The sequence below is a fragment of the Erithacus rubecula genome (assembly GCF_903797595.1).
Source record: "Erithacus rubecula genome assembly, chromosome: 11".
In the NCBI taxonomy this organism is placed as follows: Eukaryota; Metazoa; Chordata; class Aves; order Passeriformes; family Muscicapidae; genus Erithacus; species Erithacus rubecula.
The window spans coordinates 12,062,975-12,088,407 of record NC_136663.1 but is presented as its reverse complement, the minus strand read 5'-3'; the positions used below and the strand labels follow the sequence as shown (position 1 = coordinate 12,088,407).

General features: G+C 41.7%; 2 protein-coding genes across 8 annotated transcripts in view; both read right to left on the bottom strand.

Moving 5' to 3' along the window:
• Positions 1-471: 471 nt before the first annotated feature.
• On the bottom strand, positions 472-18,197 carry MELTF (melanotransferrin). The gene is made up of 15 exons (XM_079315722.1): positions 17,920-18,197; positions 15,266-15,420; positions 11,588-11,687; positions 10,048-10,230; positions 9,589-9,745; positions 8,675-8,742; positions 7,854-8,041; positions 7,503-7,683; positions 6,433-6,584; positions 6,073-6,169; positions 5,061-5,255; positions 4,243-4,399; positions 2,994-3,061; positions 2,677-2,864; positions 472-1,850 (listed from the first exon to the last, which is right to left on the bottom strand). Exons 1-15 carry the CDS (start codon positions 17,963-17,965, stop codon positions 1,572-1,574), a joined length of 2,214 nt encoding a protein of 737 aa, XP_079171848.1. The 5' UTR covers positions 17,966-18,197; the 3' UTR covers positions 472-1,571.
• Positions 18,198-20,777: 2,580 nt separating this feature from the next.
• Positions 20,778-25,433, bottom strand: part of DLG1 (discs large MAGUK scaffold protein 1) — a 434,654-nt gene continuing 429,998 nt past the window's right edge. For all 7 annotated transcript variants that reach the window (XM_079315711.1, XM_079315713.1, XM_079315714.1 and 4 more), the window contains 3 exons: positions 25,077-25,186; positions 24,625-24,716; positions 20,778-22,500 (listed from right to left, as the gene is read on the bottom strand). In XM_079315711.1, the coding sequence (XP_079171837.1) occupies positions 22,394-22,500; positions 24,625-24,716; positions 25,077-25,186 (309 nt within the window). In that variant the 3' untranslated portion in view covers positions 20,778-22,393. The remainder of the gene's footprint in view (positions 22,501-24,624; positions 24,717-25,076; positions 25,187-25,433) is intronic.

The window sequence follows — 25,433 nt, the reverse complement described above, 5'->3', positions numbered from 1 at the left end:
TGTGCTCCAGACCCTTCTCTAGGTACATCCCAGCACTTAAATGTCTTTCCTGAACTGAGGGGCCCACAGCTGGACACAGCACTCAAGATGCACCTCACCAGTGCCAAGTGCAGGGCACAATCACTGCCCAGATGCTGCTGGCCACACTGTTCCTGATACAGGCCAGACAGGATGCCACCGGCCTTGCTGGGCGCTCGGCTCCTGCTTAGCCGCTGTTTGGCAAGTGACCAGAGCACAAGGAGCAGCAGCACAGCGGGGCCGCAGCCGGCACAGCTTGCCAGCAGTGACGGGTTTGAGAGCCGGGCACGGCCTCTGCTCCCTCACAGACACACTCGCCCCAGCGCCACAGCCGGGACTGGGAGCCCTCTGTGTCCCGTCCAGCCCCAGGAACTGGGAGCAATGGAACAGTGGCCAGTGAAAGGGAAGGGCAAACCATGTCCCAGGAAAGCAGTAGTTTAGCTACCAGGATGGTTAAAGTGTGGTTACTTCTCATATTTTATTTGCTATATTCACTTATTTACATGATTACTATCTGGCTTTACCAGGTTTTTATTCCACCAGATGTCTGTTCATCCCAGGATCATGAGGTGGTCTCTGCAGTCAGGAGGACAGTGCCTACCAGCAGCACAGCAAGATCTGTGGTTAGTGCAGCTATGGATAAAAATAAAACCTGAATACTACAGCCAGTAGAAATGGCTACTTTCTACTGTAAAAATACTTTAGTGAAGCACTTTGTTTCACCTACAGCAAATAAAAGTTTCATGAACAAGGCACTCAAGATTGCTCCGTGTGGAAGGAGGACAGTCATGAGGTTCTTGATGAATGCTGCATCAAACTAAAGATATAGGACATCTCTGGCCAGCCATGAGAGCACTGGGTGTGGAAAGTCAATAAGTTCAGTAGATGCTCACATTTGGCTTTGTTCTTTTCTCTGTCGAAGGATTGTCCCCCTTCCAGTCTCTCTGGGCTTCTTTTTCATTCAGTGACTTTGGAAATTCCTCCTACTTTCTTCTGCTGGAAGGTAGAAGATTTTGTCCATGGCAGAAGCTGGACTGGTCTCTGTTCACAGCCTGTCCATTCTCTGAACACTTACCTCTGTAGCAATGGAGCTCAGGAGAAACAGGGTAGGATGGGTAAAGCAGAGATGTGGAGTCTGAACATAACCAGCCAGGAGGCCACTAGAGAGAGAATTCACTAGACAAGAGTTTTGATACTGCCTTCCAAGAAATTCTTCTCCAGGTCAGAAACATGGAATCCATCTAACATTTCTGGGGAATCCTGGGTGGTTCAATATCAGCAACCATGGCAGAGATGCTCCAGTTTAAGACTGATCTTGAAAACCATGTTGATACTGTATTGCTGGTTTCTTCCCCAAATTCCAACCCAACCCCACAGATAGGGGCAGCTTCTAGCCCTACCCCACTCCCTGATGAGTAGATGCTGTTGGCACTTGCACTGCAAAGAGGCAGGAAGGCATTCACATGATAGCACAGCATGTTATCCAGACAGCAGCTTTTCTGAAGAGAAGGTGGCAGGGCAGAGGTGGCCTGAAAGTTCCCACTTGGACTGTGCTAGTCCAAGCCTTGTATCTGACATAAAACAAGCAGAGGAATAGCAGCAGCCATGAGTGAGTATTGTGTTATCTTATTACCTGTCCCAGAGCACTGGGGTGTTTGCATCCCTTCAAGGGACTCAAGATATTCACTCCCCAACCAGTCTGTGTATGTTCTCCTCTCTTCTACTGGCACAATCTCAAGAGTAGAATCCTTAAAAATTAAGTCTTTTCCCTGAAAAGTTGAAGAATCAAACATTTTGAATCCATTTCCATTGCTGCTATTTCCAAAGTAGACCTGAAAATAATGAAAAATTCTCAGCGTTTTGCAAGATGAAGTGCCATGTTCCTGTCATACAACATGAAAGATGACAGGAACCATTTTGTAGATGAAAAATTCATACACAATTGCAGAATCTGTCTTACATGTTTGCTTTTAGATGCTCCAGTAGATCAGATACAAAATTCTGCCACTGGCAATTACAAGAACAGCATTTGTGAGTTTGTGTTTTTAGTTATTATTTGGAAAAAGAGCTGTAGTTTTAAAAAAATTCTCCTGCCTCAGTATTGTTATGCAATATAGGGTTTGGTGCCCAGGAGTTACAGGCATGACTGAAGCCTAGCATGGAGATATTGCTCAGTCTTAATTTTGAACTAATTAACTTCAGGATGGGGAAGAAGGAACCTCGCTGTGGCAGCCAGGCACACTCAGCCTGCATGGTTTACCATGTACATGGCTGCAGCATAAACAAACCCTGCAAAGTTCTACTGCAGTCCAAGGGAGATTCCAGAATGGAAAAGCATTAGTACATACTCTGTTTCTTGCACACCTCAAAGTAACACAGAAATGGGGGAAAGCCATGGAAAAACACCTTAAGCTCCTGGGAAATTACTACTGCAAGCATTGGCTGGGCAAAAAGCTGAAGTCCCTTGTGCACCAGGGTGGTTTTACTGGGTGAGTTACATGGGCTGTACTTTACCTTCTCTGTCACACTCCCAACAGGGCTGTGCACATGCTGCCAGTGCCATGAGGCAGGATATGGCAGCATGGTCCCATTGTCTTTATCCTTGGACTGTGCAAGGCCATATATAACTCCCCCCAAAAATAAATCAATTATTAGTACCTGGGCTCGGTCCAGTAGTCCATACAGAGCAAAAACGTTGATATCTGGGTGAACCATAACAGCCTGAGCTGGCACCTGAGCCAGGTGACAGTCAGCAAACTGGGTGACTTCAGCACGGGCACCATTTGGACACAGTAACTGGAAATCACTGGACTTCAACTTTTGGGCCCAACTGGCAGTGTTTTTACCTGAAAAAAAAAAAAAAAAAAAAAAAAAAGCAAAACAAGCAACCAAAAAACTGGTCATTGTCAAGCAATGAATGGTTTATAGCAAGAAAAATTAATTTTTATAATAAAGAAACATGTAAAATTAAGTACCATCTGTGTTCTCAAAAACTGTTGAGTGCTTCACAAATGCCACATCCCCAGAATCCTCTACCAGGCACCTAAAGGAAGTCAAAGATATAAATGCTTTCACTTCAAAGGATCTTTATGTGAACCACATTTTTTTAACAACTCATAGGTTTAGAATGCAATTTTTTTACAGGCATTCCTGCAAACAAATGTACTGGACCCAAAGTTAGTAAGAAAAACCAGAGAAGTGTCCTCCATACAAATTTTGACTGTGTGGCACTATTATCAAATGCACAATCTTAGAATTATGAGCAAGGCTCGCACAGCCTGTAACAGCATTTGTTGCTCATTCATCTGGTGACTGGGAGCTGGCTCTGTTAGTCCATGAAGTAGAGCAGAGGATCTGGAGTTTGCCTGCAAGGCATGTACCCATCAGAGCAGCTGGACTCTACTAAATAGATTTGCAAAAAGTAGTTGCCCAAATCTAACACTTCATTATTTACCAGGCAGCTGCTGTTGAAGTCTCCTCCCCTGAAGGAAAAGGCAGCTCTCTGCCAGCTGTTACACGCACTGTTACCTTCCGAGGTGAAGGTCAGGAAAAGGAAGTGCTCCTTCCATGTCTAAGAGTTTCACAGTCCTTGGGTTTGGCCCCATCTGTACATGCACACTGTTGCACAAAGTATTTATTCCATTTGATATTCCCTCCTCTATTTTTAACATACTTTGTTTTGAAGAGGATTTGGTAATTGAACCATAACTATTTGTGCTGTACAGAAATCTACCTTCAGCTACAGTCACTAATGAATCATGGTGAAGGCTCCAGGCTTCCCATCACGAGCCTTTATCCTCTGCAGGGATTTAGAGCAGCCAGGTCCTGGCTACTGTGTGCCTGCTTCCCTGCTAGAGCTCCCTATGGATGACCTGCCCATCCAGAGTGGCAGGCACTCTGTCCCACTAGATTAAAGCAAGACTGGAGGCCAACAACCATCTACTTGATCCTCACAAGGTGGGTGCTCAGACATATGGGTTGGGCTGTTGGCCACCTGGCTGTCTGCAAGGACAGGAAGGAAGCTGGAAAGGCTGTGTGGTGAGCCAGTGCAATGCCTTATGCCATACCTGCATTGGTGGGGACATCTGGGGACACACATCCCACCTCATTTATGGCACCTGCTGCAGCAACAATAACCTCTGTCTGCTGAATGGGATGGAAACCAGGTGCTCCTTGCATTTGAGCAGCCTGACACACTAAATCACAGCTGTAGGCATCAGTTACCTGAAGGCTCCACTGTAGCTGTAATAACGTTCTTGGCTACTTGCACTGCATTTGTTGTTTCCACTCTCATCTCCAATACACAGCTGACAGAGCTTTGCTGGGTAATTGGCCTGCTCAGCTGAGGGCACACAGCTTGCAGAGAAAAACTCACTCACAGCTGGGGAAAGACAAAAATAATGGATTCTTCACAAAAAAAGGCAGCTACAACATCGTGAAGTTATAACCAATGAAGGTTTCAGTAGAACACTAGAAATACAAGTTACAGCTACCTTACTGGAATTCACAAACTAGAACTTCTAAAATATTTTCAGAGCACTATTTAGCTGACTGTGTAATCAAACCAAAGAGCTTCCTAAGGTGATAGATAAGAAATAGGCAAGCAAAATTAGAATGTGGAGTTCTGTGTTTACAGATCTTTTTCTTGTTGGGCTACACTGTTTCATTACCTAATGCAGCTTGAAAATAAATGCAATAAAATCCTGGACAGGGGCACAGGGATGCATTATCAGTGCTTAGGATAATGGGGTGTGCTGGAGGAGCAGTTAGGGAAGTGAAGGTTCTCCTCTGGCATCTGTGGCAAGTTCTGAGATCCCAGTGTTAAAAGGACATGGATAGACTGGAGCTCATACACTGGAAGGACAGTAGGATGCTCAGAGGGATGGAGCACAGCTTACACTTACTAGGCTGAGAGCTGGATTTAGTCAGCCAGAAGACGACTAACAGTGTATTGGAACTATGAAATACCACAAACACTTCCCTAATTAAAGTTTATTATTAGACTATTACTATCTTTTTGATATGTAATACTGTTGTCTTACCTTGAGGAATATTACAGTCTCTGTTCTTAATAATCCCCCTCTTAATTAGTATCCCAATGGGAATATTCCATCCAGCATTTCTCCCAAATCCTGTGTGGCAGGACTTCTTCCCTTTCAGGTCACTGATGGTGAATGCATTGGACAGATTTCGTTTCACTAACACCACAGCATAGTATGCATTGTTGCTGTCATTAGCTTGTAAAATTAAAAAAAACAACACATTAGAGCTTCCCTTAAGCATTCCCACAGCTCAGTGATCATCTGTGGATCCATTACACTTCTAAGGTGGCAACTTCAATTGCACCAACAATCTGCTGGTCAGGCAGCATGGAGGTACCTGGAATTACTCTGCACTTCTACTGCCTCACACTGCTGCATTCACTCTGGTCTGTAAGATGGTACTGCTACACACCTGAGCTGAATAATCTACAGACAAGATGATGAAAGTGTTCTTGTTCCCATCAGCTCTTATAAATACATTCCTCTGAGCAAATTTCTTCAAGAAGTTATTTTTATGTGAAAACTTCAAACCTGCATAAAAACTTCTGTGAGTTTGGCAGCAAGTTTAAACTCTATAACACTCTTAGTGACACTGTGGACACAAGCCCTCTTTGAATCAGTGGCTTTGAAGCAGCCACATTGACAGGAAGAATTTGCTTCTAACTAGAATCTGCTGTGCAATTTCTGTATTTTTGCTTCCTTTGAAAATATTTTGCCTTGGTGATTAGTATTTTTTCCACTGAAAATGTTTTTTTTTTTTTTTTTCAGAATTCAAAAAACAAATGAAGAGGTAAAAGACTCAAAATTGCTAAAGACTCAACCTGGTCCTGCAGCAGGACAGATGAAAGTAGTCTCACTGTAGAAGCTCATCTCATATCCTTCTCTATCCATGATGTGAGCTGTTTGAAAACAGCTTTCCCAGCTGGGCTAGGAACAAAGGACTGTGCTTTTAGTGCTGTTTTCAAGCAACCTGGAAAATAAAGTCAATATTTATGTTTCTGGATCTTCTTACCAGAGTAACTTTCTCCTGCAGCTGGTACAAGGCCATATGTCTTCCCAGCTTTGTAAATATCAGCTCCACCCAGAACTACAGCATCACTTTCCTTTTTCTGAAAAATGAAATATAGGATATCTGTGAAAAAACCCAGTACATACTTTCCCTGCTATAATGATGACACCTTTATGGTCACACCTGTGGCACTTTGAAGGGCAAGGCTTTCAGCAAAAGAGCATCACACTGCTAAAGAATCATCTCATTGAAATCCAGTGTTCCTACTTGCCAGCCAAATGAGTGCACATACCTAACCCCACCCACCCAGCAGAGAGCAGCTTCTGTCCATCTGGTTTATGGCACAAGGATTGTAGCAGCTACCTGGATCAGCTCCATGCACTTTTCCTTTGTCTCAGCTGAAATACACTGAATTGCTGGCTTCAAATCCTTTTTTCTAAAGGCAACAGCCATTTCACCACATTTCCAAATCTCCTCAGTGGATACAACACACCAGTTCAGGCTTTCTGGTATTGCTGCACAAAATTGAAAAGCAAACGTTACATTCACTTTCTTTGCAATAGACAGTGAGGATTCACACTGCCCACTCTCATGTGTCCCATACATGCTATTGAAAATATTTCCTTCTTTGTTGCTCCCCATCCCTCCAGCTCAGACTTACACCTGACCAGGAACCACTTACCTGGTAAATAGTTAAGGCCACACTGCAAACCTCTCCATAGCAAAGGGACAACAATTCCTACAATTACTGACCATTAAATCCAGCTGTAATATGTTAAGTGCAGCAAAAAGCCACCCTGAACATAAGCTTCCTCACATCTGACAGTCACAGAGCAATGCCCAGAAAAGACAAGTCAGGAAGGTGAGGGGCTTTGCCACGGCACAGATCACATCTGGGAGGCTCAGTTGCAAGGATTTTTAAGCTTCCTAAGGCAAAGATTATTGCAACTTGTGTTTCTGACTTTCCCAGAATGCATATCAAGTAATTTCTACTTTGTTCTGATAGCAGGAAGGACCATAATGCTTCAATAAAGATCAACTGAGGGTTTCCTTCAGCTTAGGGAAGAAATCCTCTGCTAAGAATCCATTCATCCATTTTTATAGACTGCCTGGGCATTTGTGCAGCAGCACATTATTATCTCCCCTCGTCAGCAGGTAAAAAATTAAGTACAAGTCAATGGTAGCAGTTTACCAGATTAATGCCTCTCATACACCAAGAAAGGGTAGAAAATACCTGCATCTTGTAACAAAGTTGGCCAATTTGCACAGGAAAATGTTCTGCAATGCAATGTTGTTTCTAGGTTGAAAAGTGACCTTTGCTCATGCCATAACACTCCAAGAATGAAAAGAAAATAAAGCAGAATCAAGATGATCTGTGTTATCAGCTATCTTTTTTTCTTGCTTATAAAGAGGAATCTACACACACAACTTACTGTTGGGGCTGCAGCTCAGGGCTTCCATGGCACGAAGATAGTCATCACCCAGCCATGCCTGGTAATTCTGAGCCGTTATTGCAACAAGCTCTGTGGTGGCATCTCGGAACAGAAGATTTTGGGCACCATAGACTGCAGAGTCAAACATCTGAAACTTGGCACCCAACCCATTAAATCTTTGCTGTAATGTTAAAGAAGAAAGAAGCACCTGTCACACATTGCTCTGTCTGGGATGTGTGACATCCCACACCCCTTCAAACCCCGCAGAGCCAAAGGTGCTCAGATATCCTGTTTGCAGTTTGATTAGACAGCTGGGAGAACCCTCCCAGCAATGAAGAAAGGGCCTCCTACTTGTGCCTGGTTTAGGAGCTGGAAGAGAACCGTCCCGTCTGTGTCAGGCCGCACAACCACGGCGCGAGCGGGGACGCGGGCCAGGTGGCAGCTGCTCCAGTGTGTGACATCGGCCCTGCGGCCATCGCGGCACAGCAGCTGGAAATCCCGGGAGCGCAGCCGCCGCGCCCAGGAAGAGCCGCTTCTCCCTGAAATCAGACAGGAGTGCTTCAGGGACACACATCAGGTGGGGCTGCTGCTTCTGCCTCCAAGCATCGCTTGTGGAGCAGAACACATCTGAGCATCTCTGAACTGTTCCTGACTGCACAGTGGTCCTTCAGTCCTGTAACATTTGTGAGACTGCACTGAGCTGTACTGGGGCCTGCAGCAGTATCAAGAGCATCCCTAGTTTAGGATCACGTACAACATTTTTTTGGTTTTGTTTTTCCCCTGGGTCAGACAGATCCATGTTACTAAAGCAATGTTATGCCCATGGTATTTTCCACATTATAGGGAAAGTTAGCTCTCACCTAGCCTCCACTGAATCCCTCAGCAGACTGGAGCAATGTAACAGCCCAGGTCTATATAAAAAGGGTTTTCTGCTGTTGAAAATCTCTTTCCAGAAGCAGCTTAAGATTCCATCTTCCACCTATCAAGCATTTTTTTAAAAAAATCTCTATCTCCTGGCGCACACCTCAGAGGGTAGATCTGTTTTCACTATTTCAGCATTTTTTTTGCTGATTCCTCAATTCAAAATACAAAGATTTGATATTACACTGTCATTGCAAACACTGTATTTCAGACCTTGCAGTTGTTATTCAACAATCTTCAGAATTACTCACCATCTGTATATTCAGGCACTGTGCTGTGCTTCACAAAAGCAACGTCTCCAGCATTTTCAGCCAAACACCTGATAAATATAAATGCAACCACAAAGATGCATTATAAAACCCCTGTGCTCTGGCCACCACTGGCTGACAGCCCAAGGGCTCTGTGCTCTGTTCCATCAGCCACAAACACTGACCTATTTCCTTCTGCTGAGAGTTTTGCTCAAGGCAGAGACTAGTGGCTGTTAGAGCATGAAGTAAACTATCATTGTCATTTGGTGAATATGAACAACATGTTCAGTGCTGCCGAGGACAAGCATCATGACCTTCTTTGTCCAGGACAGTTCTGTATCTCAGGCAGCCACACAATCCTTTGGGGAATACACAGGGAGGAGAAAGTGTTTCTCATAAGCAAATTCTGCCCTTGTTAATGCTATGACTCAGGGACTGGGAGCTGCAACACAGCACACAGACAGAAAGGAGACAAATAAAGACTAGTGTGCAAAAATGGAGGGCAGAACAACTTGATAATAATTCAGAGCAGATAAGGTGGGATAACTGAAATAGCCAAGTAGGGCAGCAGTTCAGCTCTCAGGCTCCAAAGAGTTTTACTGGGAAAGATGAGTCAGTACAGCTTGCTGAAACACTCAGATTGTCAACAGCTGAACAAAGCAAATAGCAGTGGGCTTTCCCTGCCAGTATATGTGCTAAATATTCATTTGGTTTTAATATTCAGGCATGAATACCTGAAATAATGGGTTAAGAATTACTTTTGATCAGTCAAGTAAAAAGCATGGCTATCCTAAAAAAACTGCAGATTTTCTAACAGATTGGAAGCTCTGTAGCTTCAGTTTACTGTCAGTGAGGCCTGAACATGATGACTAAGGAGAGGGTATAGGAATAAAAAAATTGATAAACATGATTTTTACCTGAAAGCACCACTGTAGTCATAGTATTGCTCTTGGGAATTTTGTTCACATTTGTTCTGTCCTTCCGAGTCCCCTTTGCAGAGCTGACAGAGGGATTTCGGATAGTTCACACCATTTGCTCCAGGAACACAGCTTGCATTGAAGTAGTCACTTACAGCTAAATGCAAAATTAGAATGAGGCATTTTTAGCATGAATAAACAAGATCAATTTCATTTTAACACATCCACACACTACATCTCTAAAAAGACCCAGAAGGTACAAGTTATTTTCTTCTTAAAAGATGATTTCCAAGTTTAAAAAAACAAAACCCTGCAGTCTTCATCAGACCTACATTAGATCATACAAGGAGCATCAAAGAACAAAGCAGCAGCTGAGTTGCACATTTCTGTACACACACAGTCAGTCCCAAGACCACTGAGAGAGCATTGCTGAAGAGATCTTTGCCCTGGCACTCTTGCCTTTGGGAAGGTCACATCCCATTGCTGCCAGGTGCCCAGTGTCAGTGAGGTAACCCACGGGCACATCCCAGCCTGCAGTCCTGTTGATGCCGGTGTGACAGGAGCGCACACCCTTCAGGCTGTTGATGGTGATGTTGGAGCTCCTCTTTACCACAGCCACAGCATAATAGGAAGTTCCAATCTCTGCAGCACAGGAAGAAAGAGAAGCAACCTAAGTAGCCCCACAGCAGCATTACAGTGACATACACTGATTTTTTTGACTCTTGTGCCTGCCTTACCCACAAGGAAGTCACTGTGTTCACATCCTTACTGATAACCTGCTGACTGTGAATCAGTAATTTTTTTCAATGTGAATTGTCTTATAAAATTAACAGACACAATTAGTCCACAGGAAATCTGCTCTAACTTTGGAGGTTGCTCTGCTTTGAAAATGAGGTTCCTTTCAGGAAGAAGTTTTCTATAACTCTAAATATATTTGGATTGAATTAAAACCAGTATCATTTACTCCCCAGTTGATCTTAATTTGTAACAGCAGAGTCAACTGATGTCTCTGGAGCATCACAGCTGATTTCGTTCTCTTTGTTTTACAGTTTAATATAACTCAGAGTCAAGAGCTGAGAGTTTGAAGTGATCATAAGATCATTCAATCTGACTTTATTTAGACCAGAAATAATTAAATCTCTTCCACTTTTCTCTGATTTGAGCTCATAGTCTGACTAATGGAGATAGTCAGCCTCTGGATCCTGAGGCCCATTTGGTTTTGAGAAGCCAAAGTACAGGTCCCTCACCAGAGTCATGATGTGTTTAATGGGGTGGGAGGCTGCTGCAGATGATCTAAGAGCCTATGGACTGACCCCAGCATCCTCCTGAGGATGCCTTTGGCCAGGAAACACTAAACTCAGCTACAAAACAAATCCAGCTCCATCTGACAACAGAGTGATGGGACAGCACTGTCAGCAAGCTGCTTCCAGAGCTCTCCCTTCCCTTACATCTTAAAGTTAGGGGGATATAATCCAACTCTGAACTACACAAACATGTTGATACTGAGCCCTTAGTCAGGATGACAAGTCACAACTGAATTATTGTCTCTGCCTTGAAAGGAACTCAAAGCTTAAGGACACCCAGAGAAGCAGAATCCAGTACTTCCTTTCTTCCAGCAGGTAATCATACATTAGTAAAAATGAAATCTAATTATTCTGATGTATAGGACTGAGAGATAAACCTAGTGATTTATGCTTAATGATTCATCAATCTGTAAAGTATGGAATAGAGAACACAGAAAGCAGAGAGATAGTAAAAACCAAACAAAAAACAATGCAACAAACTTATGACAGAAACAGCTTCTCTGACCCAAATGCTTCAGGACAGACTCAGCCACAGCCTTGTGTCTCCTGTTTCCCCAAACAGTCTTTTACAGGAGCAACCAAGAGGGAACCTGACCACTACCCACTGTTTAGAGTCTTTAGGAAGACTCCAAGTAAAATGCAAGCTTTTTCTTATGCATTTTAAGTAATCTAAAAGGTATTTAGACAGAATATACCTTGATCATATACTTCCCCAACCACAGGTTTCAGACCATGCTCCCTTCCAGCCTGGAAAATCAAACGGCCACTGAGGGTCACTGCATCTGCCAAGTCATCCTGTGCAGACAAGGGCAGAATACATGTTAAAGCTTAATTATGAGTAGTTATCAATAACCAGAGTATCCACACATTTAGAAGAAGCTCTTAGTTAATATGCATTTGTGTTTTCTTTTTCCCAGTTACTTTAAGGCACGCAAATTTATGAACAACTCTTACCAAGAAGGATTTTAGACCTTCAGAACTGCCTTCCTGCAGAAGCAATGCAGAAACCAGCCCTCCACAATGATGGTTTCACTAGTCTGAATAGTTCAAAGGAACCTTAGAAATGGATGCTGCAGCTCTCTGCAGAATCTTAAAGCCCAGCCCTTAAATTTGAAATTTCTTTCACGTCTATAGCTAGCGCCCCAACGCTTGAAGATTTAATATAAAGTAGATACATTTTTAGATCATACACAGATAGTTCAAAATAATATATTTTGGAGCTACAAATGCTGAAGTGCACTCCAAAGCACCCTTAGAGCCTCCTGGCTTGTAGCTCAGCACAAGCCAGACATGCATTTTGTGAGTGGGGAACAGGTAGCAATGAGAAGGAGGAAAGTATCTAAAAAGAGTGTTCAAATTGGGAGAATACAAATCTGAGGCATCCTCTTTGGGGAAGGTGTCCAACACCACCACATATTTTCTGTTGACTGGTACCACCAAGCTTGCTGGGATCCTGCTGCAGCTGCAGGATTGCTCTGGATAGCACAGGATGGGGGTTCCCCCAGCAGCAAGGCCAGAGAACTGCTGTACACACCCCTGGCAGCAGAACCAGCTCCCACTGTGTACTGAGCCATGGGAGCCAGGAGAGGGCATTTCACACAGACACAAGATACTGCTGAGAAAATAATCAGCAGTGTGACATTTTGCATTTCTAAGCTGATTCCAGGTTTCTTATCAGTTTGCTTAATCTCTGGTTTGGCCCTGGAGGGGTCATTTAATTTCTCCATCCCTTGGGAGGTTGCAAAGCACTGGGCAGGGCAGGGCTGGGACTGCCTAGCACACCACAGCAACTTCCCACAGGCTGAACCACATAAAGAGCTTGAACATTTTTAAGGGATTGTGTGACAGCACAGGTAATATGCCGATGTTGACATCTAAACCAGATTTGAAATTTCCATGTAATTTGAAATAATTTACTTGTTTGGCTAGAAGGAGGAAAAAAGATGATATTCATCAATTTGCTGAAACAACAGATGTCCTAAGAGCTGCTTCTCATGAATGAGAGCTGAACAAATCCAAGGGAACCTGAAGTGGATTTGGGGTTGGGAGATATTTGCTTCTTCAAGAACAGACACAATCTTTCTGAATAAGCAGATGTGATATTCCACTGGTGAGGGTCAGAGCACAGGACAGTGTAGGAATGAAACACAACTTGTGGTTTAGGAGGGACACCTGTCAGGAGAGGAGGTGGGAGTTAGAAGGCGAATTCAGGGAGAATTAGTTCAGGGAGAGCTTCTACAATTGGTAGTGAACTGAAAGTAGAGCAGATAAAAAAATGGAAAGGACTGCCACAGAGATATGTTATAGGGCTATATTTTCATAGGAAATAGCACTTTTCTGACTGAAAAGCTGAACCTTTGAGCTCTGTTTTGACACAGAGCCTCTAATAAATAGCTTTTGTAAAAATAGCACAACAAGACCAAAAAGGTCTATTGTTTTATTTAACATTAATTAGTTTTCAAGACACACATCTCTCCATTAAATAACACACAATTACTGCTGAGATGAAATGACATAACAGCAGTATGGGCTTTTTTTCAGCAAGCATTTGTCAATAAATTTAGCAAAAGCATGGGACTCACCTTCAATTTTTTAGTAAGTACACATGTGATGTCAATACTGTCTTCATCATTTTCAGAGGAAGTTTATTTTTGTGTGTCACAACATTTGAGAATTACCTACATAAGTGTTTTAAAGACCTGCTGAAAATCAGCTCTGGTCATATCAAATATTGTCAGGTTCTCTAGTTAAATATTTAGGTATTTCTTAATTTTTACACACCTTCAATCAAAGAGGTTTTCTCCTTTATCCATATGCTAACACATTCACAGGTCTAAGTCCAAGTTATGCAATGTTACAAAACAGCATCTGCATCTTCAAGCCACTGTGTCCTGCTCCCTTCTTGGCCTCAAAGATCAGAGTTCAGTGCAGATGCCAACTCAGGGATTCCACACAGCCCTACACAGAGTAGGCCTGCTTGAGTATCTAGTAGATTATTAGCACAAGGTTGGGGGAAAGAAGATCTAAAGGACAAAGTCTTGTCTGAAGCCTTACAGTGAAAATACATTTTATCAGAAAGCAACTTACTCATGCTGTCTGCCTGCCTGCTATTTCCAATGGCTTGCAAATGCAATTCTGTGAGCTGAGTATTTCAGAAGCAGACACTCATCAGCCCTTTATATAATCTGCTTTGCAGAGTCTAACGGGTCCCTCTGTGCAATGCAGCAATCAGCCAAGTGGTTTGGGGAAGATGTCACATTAAAATGTCCTGTCTAATCCCAAGGTAAGATCCACATCTGTATCAGTATCTGCTCTCAGCATTCTTCAATAGTCTTGACACCTTTGCTCAAGAACAGTATTTATCAAGAGGTAACGAGGTAGTCTTAGGGGTCAGACAACCATTCTGCTTCATTGACAAAAATGACAAGATATTAGTTTTTGAAATGTGTTCCCTTTTTTTAACCACACAATCATCTGTCTCATCTTCCTTCAAACTATTATTTTAGACCTTCTTTCCTTGCTCTGCACCTCTTGTCCTTGACAGGCTGCATCTCCACAAAAACCTGGTTCTCAGGCATATCTACACAGAACATTCATTGCTAGCACAGCCAGCCAGCCTTCCCTTCCCCACACTGTGCCAGTGATTACCTGACAACCATGATTACCTGCCTCCACACTTCTTCCAACATCCACTTTTTACCTCCTACCTTCTCCAAAGAAGGGAATTATTTTGTTTGCATCATTTTGCAAATCCACATGTTCACAGTCTTTAAAACCTTCCCCAGAGGCATGCTCCTTTTGGAAGGTGAGCACATTCTGGGTAGCTGAATTAATACTGCTTAATATAGAGGTTTGCCCTTTGCTCACCCCACTTGCTGCTTTGCCTCTTGTACTCAGTATTGGGAGAGTTGATTTGATTACACTCAGCTCATGTGTTTATACAGCAATTTCCATAACATGACCCTGAAATGGGAGTTTGAGCCAGAGTTTATCGAAGTAGAATCTGCTTAGTGGCTAAGCAGCACAGCTTTAATACTGTCTGCATCTTGTAGCTCCATCCCTTCTTAAATATCTGTTAATTAAATCTGACATAACTCCCAAATCAAAGATTACTATTCGGGAGGAAATATTTAAAACCTTAGCTGTGTTCCTAATGACTGGCCATATGTGAGCAGCCAGACAAATGACATGGGGCCATTCAAATTCATATGTATACCTCTGTGCCTTTTTTTAAAGAGATATGCCTTGGGATGCAGAGGGATGGATGCCTGGGTGGCCACACACTCACCACAGAACTGTGCACCTTGCCAGGGGATTACTATTAGGTACATGGAGAAATTAAATTAATGACACTGGTGTCACTCATATCTCACCTTGATCATCTGGGTACAGTTAGCAGCTGACCCCCCTGCTGTACACTCCAGAGGAGGAAGGATGCCAGCCTCACTAAAGGCCTTGCTCATGTCATTACACTTGGAAAGTTCTTGCTCAGACACCGTGCACCACCGGACACGCTCCAGGCTGAAAGCTGCAAACATAACACCAAGAGAAAATATTACAGAACCCATCAGAGCTTTTGTAACAGAGCTTACCATTCAGAGACAAACTTTCATTTTGCTTCTCCCCCAAAACAGAAAAAAATCAGGGCTCACTTCACTATGAGTCCTTAGAGATGATTCCCACTTTCATTCCAATTAATGTGAATACTGAAGCTTTTTTGAACTGACCACAAGGTCAGACACAGATACTGAAATCCAATGACATTTGTTTCTGACATAAGAAATACAGACACCATGGAATAGATCAGGCCAGCCAGACTGTTTTAAACACCTTGCAGAATACACCATCTTAATCAAGCTAAAACCACATGAAATTATTATTTAAAATAATATGATACAAGACCAAAGAGATTGTCCAAAGACAACTCTTGTCTCGAGTATTGCTTGCTAGTATCAGGAGTCTTGCACCAGCCCTTATTGGTCTGAATTTAAGAAGCAACCTTAGGTGCTTAAAAGCCTTGCCACTAGGCTTTATTATGAAAACTTAAAAAGTAAACTTGGCCTTTCAAAACAGTCTTTCATAAGACCACAGTCAGGAAAAGGGAAGGGCAGAGCCATGAATGAAAAGACTCAAGTTGACTAGTGGAGATTTCCATTAATTAGCAAAGAAAGGTGCCTTTCAGTGGCCCCAAATGTCACCCTCCTAAGTGCCAAAGCTACAAACCCTTGGCTGCTGTTGTAGGGAGATGCGTCGTGCGCAGACAGTGCGGTGCAATGGGAGCGCGAGCGTGGGTTACACTGACAAACAGGCACAGTCATTTCCGTAAGCAGGGACATAACATTCCACTGCTTGTCTACAATTTCCATTTTTAAGCTGGAGTCTGTTGTAAACCATTTATCATGTGGTTTTCTAGTACCTCTAACTGCCCCCTGCCCCCCCCCAGTGCCATGCAGCTGCTTGCACATCTGACTGTGCAAGTTAAAAATGACTCTGCTGGTGCCCGATAGTGCTCCGTGCACCTTCTGACTTAGTGGCTGCAGACTAAACAAGACTGTTGATGCCAAAAGATCCAGTACTGAAACAGTGGGTTTGGCTTGCTGTTCCTCTGCAACACAGAGCCAACTCTACTGCTGTCAACAAACACTAAGTCAGACTTGGAAAGCTTGCAGGAAGCTTTCAGGGCAGCATATGCCAGTAGAGGGAGAAACAACTGCCCACCTCTGAGCTGCAGGAATTCTGAGAACCAAGAGGGTTGGAAGAAAGGCACAACAGGTCATGGTAAAAATACACCCCCACAGAAACTTAATGTTGTACTGCCTCATCTGTTGGGGTGAAATTTTCACCATTAATTCCTTGAGACTGGAAGAAAAATCCTGAAAAAAAATCATTTTGGGGTTTTCTTTTTATAAACATAAGCAAATAGAAATTAAACTGGGGAGTTAGCATCTCAGTGTGTATGTATGCTAAGTACCATTTTTCAGCCTCAGCATTCTGATTTTATATAAAGACACACAGGGAGTAAAGCATGAACTGTATGAAAAAAATCATTAGCCATATACCTGAAACAAAGTTCATTTAGCTCTGTATTTCAGCCAAAATAGTGAAACAGCTTGAATCTCTTGGTTTTTTCCTCACTCATCAAAACCAAGTCCTTATTGGTCTGTCTCCAAATTGCTAAATTTTGTGGTTAGGAGAAGGTCAGATCTGGGCAATATCCTGGCTCCTTCCTTACAAGTTAGCCCATCTGAAATGGGCTTGATCAGACAAGGGCTGCAGTTAGCCTCTCTTCCTACTGCCAAGGAAAACCAGCTTAAAACATCAGGTCAGTGTCTGAACCCCAAGTTTATTCTCAATTTTGGTCTTTCTGTATACCAGCAGATATATATAAAGCTTGAAATGGAAGAAGCTGGCAAATTCCATTTGAAATATGCTCGGAGTACTAACACATCCATAACTATCACTCACAAATATCCCAGTAACTCCTTAAAGTACTGGTACTGCATTGTGTAACATCTTATCAAATACCCATGTATACAGCTGCTACTACTACAGTATCAAGGGCTGTCAATGGAAAAAATTGGGGGGAGGAAAGAAAATAATTAACTAGGACCATTTATTTTCTGAAGAAGTGAAGAGTGCTTCAGGAACAGCACCTACACCTCTGGTGAAATTAAAACCACTCACTAATACAATTTGTGAGTGACATGAGAAAGCCAATATATTGCACAGAACACAAGAAGTGAAATAAAGCAATTATTTCTATTTTTATAAAGTGTCATAGAACTGCTCATTGTTGTGAAAAACAGACACCAGTGAACCAGAAAAACTCATTCAGTGCTGAGGAAATACAACATTTGACACGAATGAATCAAGATATACACATGGTGTTCAATACAGCCTTTTCTACTGCTTCTGTTTATTTTCCTGACCATATGAGATCGGCCCTGAAGTGGTTCGAGTTTCCTTCTGCTCTTTCACATTCCACAGAGTTCCCATGCCACACTAAAAGCATTTGGAGGACACTTACCAACATGGAAGAAGAGAAGATAGAAAACATTTCTGCAGCTCTTCATGGTAAATGTGTTGGGATCTGTGATTTTTTCAGCCTTCAGAACTCCCAGAGATCAAGGCTCCTGCAAGAGTTCTCTCTCCAGCCTGTTCTTAGGTGAAAATCAGTTGCATTCAATTGCCAATGCACTTTGTCCAACAATATAAATACACCCTGCTCACCTCAGCACACGTCACCTGGCAATGACTGCTGGAAAAGAAAGCATGCCTCTCTTCACACTGCCTCTACACTTGGAAAAAAACATCAGACCTGGAAATTGCAAAATACCTGAGGCACCAATGAGGTGGCTACTGCCTTGGCACCACCCACAGACTTCACTCACTGAACCGCTACACGGGCACACAGGGCAGGGCTGTGGATGCACATCCTCACTCTCAGATCTGTGTATTCCCTATACCTGGGCTCAGCAAGCAGAAGGAGTTTCAAGGTAAGCAGTTTATCCTGCAGAGTAGAAATTTACTTGATGCCACATTCTCAGCATTGTCACAAATTGCATAAAGCCACCATCAGAAGTCCAGACTCTTACAACAGAAAAGCCTATACACTCCACAGGTGGCAAAGCACATGCTAGGTGCACATTTCCTGAAATATGATAGCAATTGTTATAAAATAGCTGAATCATTCTGACTTATTTTAAGGTCTAAGTCCCAGGAAGGATTCTTTCCCAGAAAGAATCAAAACTACTGACAGTAGCTCTGCTAAAAGTTACTGTGAATTTCAGTGTAACTTTCATAGAGCAACCGCTCATTTGTGTTGCCTATTTATTTCTTATTAGTCAATCAACTAGCTGTCTGTAACACTTTGTTTAGGTAAAAGCCACTGAGTGCTGCTCAGAAACAGAAGGGCTGTGTCTTGTGAGTCCTCACACCCAGGGAGAGTGTGAGCCACACAACTTTGTGCATCCCACTGTATGGCCAAGACTGGTGCAGGATGCCTCCAGCACTCATCAGCTACCTGACTGTAGTATGGCAGGATGCTAGCTCTAACCCTGACTAGCACCTGTAAGACAAAGATGAGTCAATTAATTGCTATTTCAATTTTCAAAAAGTTTCAAAGAATAGAGAATGATCCCTCCAGATAAAACCTTATGGCTGAACTCTGATTCTTGGCTCCCTAAGGCTTCTGCAATGAATTGCCCCTTTACTGTCTTAAGTGTTAAAGAATAACCTGGTGCCACTGGAGTATTTCCAAATGTTTTCAAGGACCCAAGGATTGCTCAGATCCTTCCTGTACTCTTCCTACTGGCCAGGTTAACATCTGAAGCCCTCTCTCCCTGATGTTTGCAGAAGGGCTTACATTCATACACAGATGACATGACTGACGGTCCTAGCACCAGTTGCTTAAGACTGCAAGGGCAGTAAAACACAAATCTGGTAGTAGGGCTCTCTTGTGGTTCTTCTGATCCTCTCTGGGAATGGTTTAGAAGGCAGAAGAGCAGCCTTTTTGTACAGGTCTGTTCTAAACACAACCCTCTCTAATCAATCACACAAGCACAGTTCGTCAGATTTTTCTCTTTCATTCATAACTCTATGAATATCTGTGCTTTAAGGAGACATTAAATTTCCAAACCTAGTTTTCAGCAAGATTTAGCAAAAATGCCAACAAGGAAATAATCTATTTTACAATAATAATAGAGGGTAACAAATACTTTAACAGTATGTATGTGTATAGCAATTGCAAATAGTTGGGTTATCAGGCAAGAAGAAAATCCATGATGCCTCCACTGGGCTAGCAAAAGAGTAATAATGCATCAGTATGATGCCATTTATGACATTTGGATTTCCTAATTACTCAGGTTGTTAAATTAGAAGCTTTTAGCAAAGTGCATGCATTGTAAAACATAATGCATAATACAGAAAAGTTTAGCCAAGAATTAAAGATTTATCAGCACCCAATGCTGGAAAACAAGACCCAGAGAAACACTAAGTAATGCAAAACCCTGACAATTACACAAGGTAAGACAACAAGGAGCATCAAGGGCTCTCAGAATCAACTTTTCTGCCAGTGCTCAAAGGTAACATCAGAAACAAACAAAACTAAAAATGCAAAGCAAATACTCCAGAGTCCTTTGGGTTTTCTTGAAGACTTGTTTTCACTCCCCATGATAACAGTGCAAGGTAACTGCTGTGGACTTCAGTCAGAGTGGAGTGTTTGGTGATACCTGGCTGCTACAGGACAAGTGCCTGGGGGCAAAGTTCAGTGACAGCTACTCAGACACTCCAGCATATGAAAGAGCAATCCTCCTCTGAGTAGCAAGACCTACTCAGCTGAACAGGGCTCTTTCTGATGGGTTAAAAAAGAGGTAAAAAGAAGTGGATACAGTACAGAGATCTCAAAACTGTTTGCAGATTTGATAGAGAATCATATCCTTCTATTTTTTTTAGAGTTGATCTTCTAAGATGTCTCACAAGACACCTCAGTCACTTTCAAAGAGGGAGACAACAGTACACTTCTAGCTATCTTAAAAATTTATGACATTATTTATGAAAAGCTGCATCAATCCAGTACACCATGTTCTTTCATGGGCAGGAATTCTCAGAAAGGCAGCATACCTGATTTCCCAGATCTTGAAAACCAGAAACTCTTCTGGGTCATGCACCAGCAGCTTTAACCTCCTGCAAGCTTCATTAGCATCCCATCATCAGCAATAATTGTGTCACAAGTTTAAACCTGATTTTAATGCAGTCACTTCAGCAGCCCAATGTGGCCACCAGTGTTTCTCTAACACCTGATTTTCATTTACAGTCTTGGTCAATTATTCTGCAGTGCTACACCACCTGTATTTATCATAATTAAAAACACACTTGACAAATATATTGTACAATAAAGTTTATTAGCTGTTCTCCTCTTTCTAACAAATGGAATGGATAGTGTTGATAATTCTTTACAAACCAAACTGATTTGGTTGTGTGACTGCCCCATGACTGCCATAAGTACATCCTCTCAAAAACAATCAGTTGCAAACAAGCAATGGCAGGTACCAAATAATACGAATTAGAGAATTTCATTGTTGAAGGTTTTGGTACAACGTATTCATAACATTCAGCACAGAAGTTTGTGCATTGCAAATGGAAGATCTTATGCCTGTGCAATCCGAGACGAACACGTACAGAAAAAAAATATATTGTTGACTCTGAATTCTCCCTTTGGTTAAGACATGCATATTACAAAGGGGACAGGGGAAGACAAACACCTGGGATTGCGTAGGAAAGAGGAGAACTTGCATGTATTTTTTTCTTGTACTAATATTCCCTGGACTTCGTGCCCAGCCATCACAGCCCATTTGATTTTTTTCATGATTAAGGAAGGTAAATTCTAATTTGGTTTTTTAATTTTTATTCAAAACAAAAAGCTAGGAGTAGGTGGTAAAAGAAAAATATATATTTTATATATATATATTTATACGTGTGCGCAACTATGTAAAGAAAATAATTCCCATAGTTACAGAGTTTAGTTAAAGAAAGTTTAATATATATATATTTATTATAACAAAATAGGCAGTTATTGTGGGTAAAATATTCATTAAAATCTGACCCCTAAGAACACACACATTTTTAGGCTATGAATCATTCTCTCATTGCCCTAATGACCATCTCTGCAGCTGTTTTCTGAATTACTGCCAATGGAAATTTGGCATTCCTCTGAAAAATACAGGTTTCCTAGCACCTAAACCTATTTTTAGGCTCAAAAAGTGTGATGACCATTATCTATAAAGAATTTCTGTAACACACTATAAATAGTGCTTCATGAGGAAGATTAAAAACATTACACATCTTTGTCCCTAGCAATTTTATTGGCAAAAAATGAAAAAATAGATTATAAGAATATCCATATGAAATTATGAAAATGAATATCCCTTTAGAAGTAGTAATGGGACTTAATGAAAATGCTAACTCAAAATTTGAAAGTTTCTTTCTAACTGCCTGGAAAGAAAAAAGATACCGTGACAATAGGATTGAGCTCCAAAAATAAAACCTGAATTGATTGCCCTGACCAAACCATGCTATTAAAGTTAAGCGTGCAAAGTTACTCATAATTTACAACTTCCTTGAATACAACTTTTCTTTCAATTATTATGAAATTTTAAAAGAATGTCTATAAAGCTTTTTTGAAAAATCTTTGAAAGTTACTTTCCCTTAAACATTAAGGAATTTTACCAAGCAATTCCCTCCTACCCCCACCCTAAACTAATAGCTGGTCAGGCCATTCCACTGTCATGTTTGAAAAATGGCAAACCAACAACACACAATTATACAAATTATTTAAACTAAGAGAGACACCAAATGTAAAGCATTATGGGAACTGCAGAATGTGATGGTTAGGGTATGAACCACGCTGGAAAGAACTAGAGGCAGGCTCCACTGGAAGGGCTTAAGAGTCGTCAGATGTAGTAGGTGATGTCAGTTATAAAATGAAAAATAAAAATCTGTTTTCATAATTTTTCCTTTGCTGGAACCCAGATGTAAGGACCAGACTGTTCCTCTATGATCTGTTTCACTTGGTTGTAGATTTCTTCCAGAGTGTCTCCCTGGACAATAGCTGCAAAACATAATGTGGCAATCAGCAATCATCCCTCTAGGTGCAGAACCCAGGCTGCTCCACACCAAGCTGCTCCTTCCCCTCAGAGTGGCAGGAGGATTCCTGGTTGCTGAAGGAACAGACACCCATGGACATTGCTGGTTCCTGTGCTGGAGTGAAGCACAGAGTGGTACTGCAGGACACACAAAGCACTTCCTTGGGGACAGGAAGTGGCTTCCACTGTTCTATCAAGTATATATATAACAACTGATGAGTTTTTAACCTTTTCCTAGCCACATGTTCCAATTTGCCTGAGTCAATTCACATCCTCCAGTACTTTTTTTGGCCTAATTTTCATTTGTGTTTCCAACACAAAGCAAGAAAGTGCAGGGCTGTGTCCTCACAAGCTGGTCAACTCCTCCGCTCGACCCTGAAGCTGCACAGCAAGGCTGGCTGATCTTGAGATCTCTACCAGCTCTACCTCTGCCTTTGAAAAAAGGAGGAACTCATAGAGTTTGTTCTCCAGACAACATATTCAAGTTTTATAGACAAGAGGCTTCCTTATACAGTTAAAAATGCAATCTCTTATCATTCCTGTTGTGCTAATTGATGTATTTTGCCAAGGCTAGAAATTAATTAGAAATGAGAGAATATGGATGTGTTCTGACATAACAGAATAAAAGTATAGTCTGGTGAAAATGAAGTTTGAACTGTTCTTAACATTTCATCCTGGAAGAGGAATCACTGTGTAACAGCAACTTCTTTTTAATTAGTGTCACAATCTCAGTGTCAATAATCCAAGAAGTAAACTTAGCATGAAAGGCAGTTTTGGAGGCAGATCAGACTTACTGTTCTGTGCATTAATAGAGTACTGCTGCTTCTGAGCTTTGCTTTCATGCAAATTGGTTCCCTTTTATTCCTACCATTCCATTCTTATCTCTTAAAACCTTCTCCTTATGTGCTGCTGTACTGCCTGTGGGAGGAGGCTGCTTCATTGTTATAGGCCAAGTGTAATGTTCACAGCACAACAGTGCATTAGAAAGAATTAGAAATGTCTTTGCAAGGCAAAAAGGCCATAAGCTTCAGCATCTTCTCTCCAGCTAAGTTCAACCACACCTCTTCCAAACCTCAGTAACCTCAAAGCTGAAAAAGGATGTGCTTTTCACATACTTCAGTGTAAAGTTTAAGTCTGTGGAAACAGAACCTGCCGATGAAGTTGGTTTCAGTTCACACACATGATGTGGTATTTTCCAACAGATTAGGGATTACTCACACTTTGTTTTACCACCCAACTCACATGGGTGGCAGCCTCCAAATTGTAATTGGGATCTGTAATGGCTTCAAGTATCTCAAAAAGATTCAGAAAAGAATTTCTGGCTTCAACGGGATTATCAAGGAGAGAAGTCTGACAATCTTCCTTTGTCAACAAACCTTATATTCCAGAGAAAAATCATGGATCTAAACACTTGAGCACTCAAAAAGTCTTTGAGGTTTTTGAAACATCATAATTTAAGTCCCCTAATTTCTTGGAGAAGTATCTTATATAATGCCCTGAGACAGCCTGGGGTAATACCAGCTACTAATTAAAAATTGATAATGATTAAAATAAACCCATTCATTTTCTGAACAACATACTGGACACATTTGCAAGATAATAGGAGGAATTTTCAAGATCCATTGAGAGTCCCATGACTTTCTGGGTGCAGACAGAGAGCTATAGGAAGAGCAACGTGCTGTCTTCAGATAAACTGACAACTGTGTAGCACTAAATGTAGAGAACAAGGCAGCAGGAAGACTGGGCAGGGAATTATTGGTTCCTCTATCTTCCTCCTCTATTAAGGGACCAGCCCATCCTGGGTCTCTGTCCAGCTGGAGCAGTCTGCTGCATTCACAGCTCTGCCCACATAAGATGTGGGAGAAGAACTGGGCAAAAGTCATGCCACAGAAAATAAATGAACAGGGCAGCAAACACAAAAACACTGCAGAAGAGAACACAAGGGAAAGGAAAGGAGCAATTGCCTGTCAGGATGGGAATAGGGAGGGCTCATTTCTGGGCTTCTGAAGGTCATGACTTGACCAATCTCCCCATGTTAGAAGCAATAAAATTTCAACTCTGGCAAGTAAGCAGTCACAAGCAAAACACACCTGTGAAGTGTTCAGTAAATTCTTGCTCCAGTTTCATGGCTCTCTCAAATGTCTTCCTGGCTTGCTCTTCGGTTAAGCGTTTATTCATTTCCCTGAAAATGAAAACATTACACCTTCTATAAACACTATCAAATACTTGGAGTCTCTAAAGTTTTAAACTCTTGTTTGAGTATTAATCCTAGTAAAAGGTTTAAACCTTAAAGACAACAGGTAAGGACTGGAGTGGAAATGAGCTGTTCTGGCATTATGTTGCATGGAATTTGACACAATGACATTTGTTTTCAAGCACTTTAATTTGGATTAGAAGCTCCATCTTAAAGTCCCTAAAAATTAATTTCTGGGAATTAAATATTATTTAAAACACAAACATTACAATTGTCTGCATATAATTTGTATCTGGCTTTTCAAATACAACAGTCTCAAACCATTTAGCCTGATGTACTTTTACTCACATGATATTTTCCACTGTTTTGGGTTTAATAAAAATGGAGATTGGGTACAGCTGGGCAATCTGCAACCTTTTGATGGCATTACCAGAGACATCAAGAATGCAATGTTTACCCTAAAAAGTAAGAGAAAAGGAAAAATGGCACTAAGCAAAGTATAAATCACAAGCAGCATAGCATAATAATTTAGAATACAAAACATGTCTCCACTGAAACAAAGAAAATTAGAGTATTTGCATCAACAGTACTTGATTTCACCACTTTGGCACAAGGTCCCCCAATCTCTCTACTGGATCACACATCATTTGATATGTTCCTGACCCTTCTTCTTTGCTTCCTTCCTCCAGCACAGGTTGCAGCCCA